The 10,114-nt window shown below is 35.2% G+C and overlaps 1 protein-coding gene across 1 annotated transcript; it reads left to right on the top strand.

Moving 5' to 3' along the window:
- The first annotated feature begins 756 nt into the window (after nt 1-756).
- Nucleotides 757-1,707, top strand: LOC123949555 (olfactory receptor 52A1-like). Its single transcript, XM_046017076.1, has one exon. The coding sequence runs from the start codon at nt 757-759 to the stop codon at nt 1,705-1,707; it is 951 nt and encodes a 316-aa protein (XP_045873032.1).
- The last annotated feature ends 8,407 nt before the right edge of the window (nt 1,708-10,114 follow it).

Below are 10,114 nucleotides of genomic sequence, written 5' to 3'. Positions count from 1 at the left end.
ATCTATCCTAAATAAGTGAGCATGAATTATTTAGAGAATTAATTTCAGCTGGCTGTATATGAAAGATGACCACCATCTTCAAATTTCCTCATAGGGCCACACTTAGTGCACTGAAAAACAGTAGGTTGTTCAATATATTGATCAAGGAATGAGTTAATATATGGAAGACAAACCATTCTAACAAACCTCTTTGAGAACCAATGCCAGCACCTCTGAAATACATAACTCCCTCCCCAGCACCGGGAGTAATGTGGTTAATATTGAAAACTCCCAAAGGATTATAAACTAATGCACACACAGTGACAGAAACAAGATTTCTTCTAGGACATTAGGACCAGAAGAATTTCAAACTGCAATGAAATTGGGTTGTCACCTAGGTAAAGAAGGAACACCTAATGGTGGTTTTTCAAGCAACCTAGGCTAGAACTCAAGAAAAATGACAAAAATCAGTGGTCTCGGTTCCATGGTTTCCATTTCTACATGGCTAAGGCAAGGATCCCAAGATCTTCTCATTTTTTACCTCTGGTTAAGATCTGCAGGATTGTTTGCTTCTGCCATTCCAACATGTATTACAGAATTTCACCAGAACACTCTGGCCAAACTGCCATCCAAAGAACTGAACTTACTTGTTCAATGTTCAATATGGTTGAATGATAATAGCTGAATGATAGTGAGGAATAAAGCCTTTTCATTCTCATCCAAATTTTCTTCTGCAGGTGTCAGAATCTGCAGCAAGAAGACAGAATACCAGTCTCTATGGCATCCAACAATACTTCATATATTAACCCCAGAACCATAATCTTGATTGGAATTCCTGGACTAGAACAAGTGCAGTTTTGGATTGGGTTTCCTTTCTTTGTTGTGTGCCTTGTGGCTCTTTTAGGAAATATCATTTTACTAATCATCATTCCTACAGAACGCAGCCTACATCAGCCTATGTACATCTTCCTGGCAGTGCTGGCAGCCACTGACATAGGACTCTGTGCAGCCATTGCTCCCAAGATGTTGGCCATCTTCTGGTTCGGATCTTGCTCCATGGCCTTTGACACCTGCCTAGCTCAGTTGTTCTTCATTCATGCCTTGCAGTGCACGGAGTCTGGCATTCTGTTGGCTATGGCTTTTGACCGCTACATTGCCATCTGTGATCCACTGAGACACACATCCATCCTTACCCCTTCCATCTTGGGTCACATGATGGTAATAGTGGCAATCCGAGCTACAGTGCTGGTTGGTCTGTTACCCATTCTAATAAAAAGATTGCATGTTTTTCATTCCACTGTAATTGCCCACTCTTACTGTGAGCACATGGCTGTGGTCAAGTTAGCTGCAGAAGATGTCCGAGTCAATAAAACATGTGGTCTTTTTGTGGGTTTTACCATACTGGGCTTTGACATGATTTTTATCCTCATTTCCTATATCCTTATTTTCCAAGCTGTTTTTCGTCTACAACAAAAGGAGGCACGGCTCAAAGCATTTAATACATGTACAGCTCACATTTTTGTTTTCCTTGAATTTTATATTCTTGCCTTCTTCTCCTTCTTCAGCCACCGTTTTGGACATGTTGCTCCCCCTACCCACATTCTTCTGTCTACCATCTACCTCCTTGTGCCACCTGCACTCAACCCTATTGTCTATGGTGTAAAAAACAAGGTAATCCGTAAGCGTGTGGCACAGATTTTTCTTCTGAATCATATATCCCACCAGTGATCTATCAAACGCTTGTGGTCATGTACAGAACACTTTCATTTCTTAGAGATGAAGAGACTTTGGACTCTGTGTGTTCATTGTTGGGAACTCCCATGCTCTATCTTAAAGCTTATTTTCACAGTCAGGTTGACATAAAAGGTATCGAGATTAACAATGATACTTGTTTTCTATCTGCAATGCATCTGACTTTGAATCTTTACCATTTCCTTCGTTTTACTTTCTTTGTGTTTAACTTGCACTTCTTTTTATTTCTTCATAGGGAAGCTTTGATTATTGGTTTTCAAACTTTCCCTTTTGGAATGTATGCATTTTCAAGTATGGATTTATTTTTAACTGTTGCCTTTTTGTATACTACACATTTTGGTATTTTGTGTTCTCATTTATTCAATTAAAAATAAGATTAATAGTCATTGTGTTTCTGTATTACCTATGAAATACTGAGATAAAATCATACATATATGGGCAATTGATTTTTGAAGAAGATGCCTGAGCAATGTAATGGGATGGCGCCTGGGTGGCTCAGTGGGTTGAGCCGCTGCCTTCGGCTCAGGTCATGATCTCAGGGTCCTGGGATCGAGTCCCGCGTTGGGCTCTCTGCTCAGCAGGGAGCCTGCTTCCCTCTCTCTCTCTCTCTGCCTGCCTCTCTGTCTGCTTGTGATCTCTCTCTGTCAAATAAATAAATAAAATCTTTAAAAAAAAAAAAAAAAAAAGAAATTCTTCCTGAAATGGAAAGCTGGAACAACTAAATAATTGTATGAGAAAACGGACTTTGACTTTGACGACTACCTCATATTCCATAGCAAAATTAATTTAAGGTGAATCATATACCTAAGCATTAAAGGAAAAAAATGATAAATCTCTAGTCTGTAAACCAGACCTCATTAGAGAAGGAACAGCCTTGGATCACTGAAAAGTGACTGTGACACTGCTCCAGGGGAACTTGCCAGAAACCCACCTTCTAGGATATCCAAAAGAGCTTTAATGGGTTTCTAAGAAACTGCTGGCCACTGGGTGCTGCCTGCTTTATTTACTGTAGCATTTGGGCCTTGGAAAAGTTGCAAGAGCCGGAGGAGCTCACTGTAGACTAGAGGTGGCTGACAAACTGCATTGAGTCTATGGACTGACCAAATAGGAACCAGGGAGCAAAACCTTCTCCTCTTGCAATGTTTACCAGTGCCCTCCCACTGACAAAGTTCAGCATTGTTCCAGCTCAGAAAGAAAAAGTATTCAGAAGGCCAAGGTACATTTTCACCAAGAACTTGGAGCTGAGAAGCAATCAGTCTTTAACCAGCACAACTTGCATGGCAAACAATAAAGTTGTTGATACATGTACTGGGAACACAATATGGAAGCAGGGGCAGTCTGCCATTTCTCTTCAGTAAGTGTTAGTGCCCGCAGTCGCCCTCACCTATAGAGCTGACAATCAAATATTCTCTTCGTCACCCACTAAAGAAAAGAATGATACCAAAGGACAGGATGAGCAAATGGAAATTCATCTTATTCTGATACTGTTGTCAGCAATAGGATAAGAAAGCTCAGACCAGGCGTAAATACTCAGCTCTCCTGAAATCAAAGCTGAAGGTATTTTAAGAGCTGAGGTACAAGGGGCTATAGACCAGCTATGTTTCCTAATTGGCTTTCCACTATGAAAATGAAACACGTGGGCTGATGTGAGTGATACTTCCATTTTGCTCATGATTGGATATTTATTTTTTTAATGAAAATTGCATATAGAACTTCTAAAAAATTTTTTTTCTGCATGTATCAATATGAATTTTTTTCCCGGTTCAATGTCTTAGTGAATTGGGTTCCTATTAAAATATCTTGCCACCTTATTTACTAACTACCTGCTACAAACCATTCATTTGCAGTCACAAGGTAGTAGATTGTATTATCAGTTCCTAATAATTACTAAACTTTCCTAATAATGTCATCCATATCAGTCTTCTCCCTATGTAAACATTATTGTTCCATATTAGTCATATCAGTATCCATCATATGACTTCCATTTGTCAAGGAGATGTAAATGGAGAGACTTAATCACTTGTGAACTAATGATTTAAAACTCATCATTCACTTTCATAGTGTCTCTTTCTCCACCGACACAACAGAAGTGGTTCACAAAAGGGCTCCATCTTCAGCCTAAGCCCCAGATCAAAGCTGCAAAATGGACATATCAGTGAGAACTATGCCTTTGTTGTTATGAGTTCTTGAGATTTAGGGAATTTATATTATTAGAACATTATTTAGTCTGTGTTGATTGATACAGATTATAAATGGCTCCCTGTCTCAGCATTTTCCATTTAGGCCAATTACTAAAGGAGTAGCCAGGCATCTTACTTAACTACAGTTCAGGACCTTAACACTCCTTTACTAGAAAACCAACCTAGATTCCCAGATTTCTCTCCTCCCTGCCCCCCATCTCTGTTTCTTTACAATTTTTTTTTCTTTTAGTTTTAGTGAGTCTTAAAATTGCTACAGGGCACATATTCTAGTACCCTCTTATCTCTAAGAAATTATGTTTTGTAAGTGAATCCCCTTTTGCTTATTCCTTTCTAGTTACCCAAGCCTCCTTACAGCAGCTCACACACGCACAACATGTTCAATCTCTATGTCTTTGCATTTTCTATTTTTATTGATTGCAATACCACCCTTCCTAATATCCATGAGGCCCATGCTTACCCTACACTGCTACACACTATTACAACCCACCTGCTCTCTAATCCTTGTGTACATTCTTATATACTCATGTGTATACACACAAACACATTCAGAAAGAGAAAGACTGACAGGAATTGTTCCTAGAGTTTTAACCCCCCCTCCCTAGGGGAACCTAACATACATTTTTAAAATTAATCCACAAACAAAGGAATGGTGAGAGAATTGAAAAGTGAAACATTTGGCAATGTTGGCATAAAATCAACATAGTAAATAATTTCAAAGTTAGGTGTTAGTCATGTAAAAAATTATGAATAAGTTAATTCCACGGAGACAAGGAAGTACTTGCTTAGGTTGCTAATTATCTCTCTCTCTGCCTGCCTCTCTGCCTACTTGTGATCTCTGTCAAATAAATAAATAAAATCTTAAAAAAAAAATAAACATGGGTACCCTCAACAAAGTGAGGTAGAATATTTAATAGAGAGAAAGGAAATAATATAATGCTGTGATGAAAACAAGAGCAACTGGGCAATGAAAGCTTTGCTTTGGGTAAAAAGACAGAGATAGTTCTCTGGAGTTCTTTTAGTTTCCGAAAGCTTATTTTTTTTTTTTTTTAAATAAGACTTGAACATTCTTGCTTGTTTAAAGAAGGATCAAATAGAAAGGCAATACTGGAAGATATAGAAGAAAAGGCAGTTGATGGGGAACCCCTGACTTTGAAGTCATTCATAAAGAGAAAATGAAAAAAAAATTTAAAGAAGAAAAAAATACTGTGGGGACAAAATAAAGATCATATTTGCAGAAGAGATTTTTAAAAAGTAGAAAGGAAAACAAATGCAATACACTTTAAAGCCAATTTGTGGAGAAACTGATTGACCACAGGTCTGGTAGGGGAAAAAAAATGAAAAACCAAGGAAGCAAAAGACAAGGAAATATTTCATCCATCCCTTTTACTTACGTGAATATTGAGCATGTAGAATTAATATCTTTTTTCTGATCATAGAATCAAAAACTGAGACAACCTGGTGGTTGGAGTTAGGGAGTTGGCTCATTCCTAGTCAAACACCTAAAATGATTTTTTTTTTACACTTTTCCAGCTTTCTTGAGGTATAATCTGCAAATAAAGTTTTAAGTACAATATGATGAACATCATGATGATTTGATATATGTATACGTTGTGAAAGGATTTTGCCCATCAAATTAATGCACACCTATCAACTCAACTCATATTTTTACCTTGTTGTTATTGAGAACATTGAAATTCTACTCTCAGCAAATTTTATTTACATGATACAGTGTTACATCAACTTATGTGTAATAAACACTACATTGTCAAACATGCAGACACATGGAAGGAAGATGAGTCTTATCTTGACAAGTGAAGACACTTCACATAGGAATTTTATTTCCTGCTTTTAAGAAAAAGAGTGAAGATCTCTCCTTAACAGCAACAGCACAGTCCATTGCAGCCAACAAGAAACCATCACAACCTCAGACTCTGGTTCTCCTCCATGAACTTTTGTTCAAAACCACTGTCCCCAATTTTCTCCTAAAAATTAATAATAGCTGACCTTTCCTTTGCCTCTTAAAACTTGTCAGTGGTTTGCCATAGTTTGCTTGTCCTGGCTTACAACTCCTCTGCTATTCCTGAACAAACTCATTTTGGTAGTAAAATAACTGGCTATTTTATGTCTAAGTTGACAGAATAAAGAAGAGGAAACTAAGTTTACCAACATGATTTTGCATGGTATCAGTTTTAGCTGTAGTAACATTGAATTTATAAAGATAAGCATCTTCTGTTCCCTTAAGCCACAAGTCTAGCCACAGGCCAGAAAGTAAACTAAATTGCTCTCTTCCCTCTTCAGTTTCCAAATTTTCAATTTCTTAGATTTTTAAAAAGATTTTATTTATTTATTTGAGAGAGAGTATGCATAGGGTGGTGGGGAGGGACCGAGGGACAATCAGACTCCCCGCTGAGTGCAGAGCCACACATGGGGCTGGATACTAGGACCTCGAGATCATGACTGCTGTCAAAGGCAGACACCCAACCAACTGAGCCACCCAGGCGCAGCCCATTTCTAAGATTTTTTTACTCCTCACATTCCTAATGATCTTAGATTGACCATGACCTGAACGTGACCCATAACTTGAGATTTCCTGGTTTTCATTCTTTGAAAATAACTTCTTATGCAGTAACAGTGCTTTCCAGTTTTGTGTTCAGGCAAGGGATACCTTTCTGCTCCAAAACAGAGCTGAGTTTCAGATATGTTGTGAACTCTTTAGGGACAGGTCTGAAAATTGTCCTGGGATCGCATCAGATTCAAAGACCAAAAAAAGCAACAGCTAAAGACAGATGATAAAAGACACTTAGCAAATCCAAATCCATGCAGAAAAAAAAACCTGTTCCATCCATCGATTTTATATTCTATCCGGCTGTCTGTTTCTCTGGGTGAGTTACTCCTTCAAGAATTGGAACCTGGGTATATAGCTCAGCGTTTCTAACTGTAGCAAATGTTAAGAGGTAATGGAAAGGACAGTGAATTAGATGATCCCAATCTTGCATCTTTCAGTAACATATTTTCTTTGGCATGCCATGTTATTTTCTCTGACCCAAGTGTGTTTATCACTAATATGAGGCATGGACTAGATTCATGTCATTTAGAGATAGAAGTGATGCAAAGGTGATCTAGTAGCATGTTCTTAATCACATGTGATTTTTTTGAACTGACATCCCAGTTAATTAGTGGCAGGGCAAGAAAAATAAGGTTTTCAGGTTCCTCTTCTAATTTGACTACAAAGTAATTTTAACATTGCTTGGTTTATCAAAAATAAGAAGGCAGTCTCTGTTTTGGAAAGGAGTGTCTGTATGTATGTATGTGTGTGTGTGTGTTTGCAGTTTGAGCAGGAGAGCTTGTAAGAAATGGAGAGGAGGTCAAAGATGGGAGCATCTTATTTACTGCTTGTATCAGTTTTGCTATCTGTGTTTGTTATCCTGTAACTTCAGCTCATATCTCATCTCCTGAAATATGGTATTTTCTTTATCTGTGATATCAAAATCTTGTGTTTTTGTCTCTTCTTCCTTATACTTTATCTTGCCTCATTTTAAGATGTCTTCCCATTCCTCTCTCCTTTTTTACTCAGGAACCAGGAATGAACATACAAAAAATTACATATATAAAAAATATTATATATAAAACATTATATATAATGTGTATTATAACATATAAATTTCATTTTTATTATTTATTTTTATTATATTTATGTTTCTTTATATATTTTGTATCTTTATATTCTACTTAAATATTTGATACATTTGAACATTATGTTTATATAAAATCCATAGTATATACAAATGTTTAATAAATATATTTGTAAATTACAAGTTTATTAACATGAATATAAAACTTAACATATTTTATTGATTTAATTTATTAATTATATAATTTTATATAAATTATATATAATTATACATAAATTTTATATTAAATTTGTATTGTTTATATATGCATAAAATTTATGTAATACATTTGTATTATTCACATGTACATACAAATTACATATTACATTTACATTTAATATATTTGTACTATGTATATGTATAGTATTTGTATTATCTATGTTAATATTTAGTATATATTTATATACAAATATATTAGCATTTACATATTTATAATACATATTTGTATTTATAATGTATGTATAATATACTTATATATAATATATCTTTGTATTATATATAAATATATATATTTATATGTGTCTATAATATATTTGTATCTATAATAATATATATTTTTATTTATTTATAAATATACATTATAAATATATAAACAATACAAATATACATTTGTGTTATGATACAACATAACAAATATATATATTACATATATAGTATTACAAAAGAATATGAATACATATTACTATAAATATATAAATACTTATAAAACTAATATATATTTACATATAATATATATGCTATACTATATGGAATTTTATCCTTACATTGTCAGGCATTTCTAAACATATCTAGGATGTATTGCCTTCTATAGTTCCTTTAGATTTTGCCTTTGTCTACTCATGTCACCTTGACAAGATATATTCTTTTTATCCCAATGAATTCTAAGGAATCTACAACTTGCTCACCTAAACTCATTTATTTGGGCATCATAGGGAATTACTTTTCACAAAAATTCCAATTTTAATATATATCTCTTTATTGCCTTGGTCATAGTCAATGAATATATATATAGTACAGAAGGTCATGCAACGATCTACTACTCTCAATGAACTAGTAAAGTATTTTAGATATTACTGCATTAGGGACTTCCTAGTTATACCCATACATAAATCCTACTGACTGGGAACCACTATTTTTTCCTATAATTTTACAACAGTAATCCTTCTAGTTTCTCTTCAAGGAAAAATACATAAAATCCCATTCAGTATTCCCTATTCAATGATATGACTATGACAAAATCGTAAGGAAAACAGAATGAAACTTTGGGATGACTTTAAGCTTGTAGAATAGTTAATGAAAAAGTAAAAATGAGTACATAAAGTTATCTTAAGGTTTACTGAACAAATTTCTAAAGAAAGAGAACAGGCAAATTTTAAAAATTTCAGAAGTTTGGTGTGAGTGTGAAATGGGACAATGCAATCAAAAGTAGCAAAGTATTTTCTTGGTCAAATAACACCAGTAAAATGAATGAAAGTACCAGGTTTAGGTTGAGCTCCATTATGGACAGAAGAGTAGCTCACAACTAATCCTGCCTTTTTGCATCTGAAACACATTAATATCAAAATATTTAAGCTACACTCATTTTCCAATAGATCTGTTTTTATATGTTACCATCTTATCCTAAGTTGTGGTATTTCTTTATTCCATTGACTTCATATTTATCTTCCCAACTTTCTGTCTCCTCTAAGATCCATGAGCACTTACATCATCATCTACCCTATTTTGCTTACACAGCCACTCTGAAAGCTAACTGTCCAGCATTATCCCAATGAGTCAGATATGCTCTGCTTCTACTGATAAAATACAGCTCCTTCACATCACTTCCAAGAACTGGATAATGGGTCTGCACACAGTCAACTCAAATAGCATTTGCTGAAAGAACAAAATCTCCTCACTCCCTGATCTGAGAGTCAATTTCTAAGATTTGTAGGGAGGTATTTTAGTCCCTAAATCAGAGAAAATGAGAAGACTGGAAAAGGCTGCTGCTTTCCAGAGATTCTAAACTTTGAACACAATGGACAGGGCTATGGGACTGAGGATCTATTCCACAACTTCAAGTGCTACAAAGGGATTTCACCTAATCTGAAATGTGTCTGGAGTTTGGAGAGGGATATAGACAAAAAAGTTAATGTTGTCATCTGTAGCAGCTTCTGAGGACATTTCAGAACCTAACAACATCAATGCTATTAGAATCATAAATTTCATTTCTACAACTTCCTCATGCACAAATACCCACATTGGCTTTGGGAAAAGATATTGAAGAATTCTATCTAACACAGCCTTAACTTGATTCCCAAAGATTCAAAGTCATAAGGCCACATTTCTATCCATGTTTTTCATGTTATAGAAGAATTTATAAGAATTCCCTTGTTCTTTTTCATTCATGATTTTTCTCTGAATAAGTCTCAGAATTAATGATGAGAAAAGGATTTATCGATCTGGTGGGATCTACAAACATGTCATATCTGAACCCACAAACAGTGATCTTCATTGGGATCCCTGGACTGGAAC

This window comes from Meles meles, chromosome 8 (genome assembly GCF_922984935.1).
Source record: "Meles meles chromosome 8, mMelMel3.1 paternal haplotype, whole genome shotgun sequence".
Taxonomy (NCBI): Eukaryota; Metazoa; Chordata; class Mammalia; order Carnivora; family Mustelidae; genus Meles; species Meles meles.
This window is presented reverse-complemented; position numbering and strand designations above follow the sequence as displayed.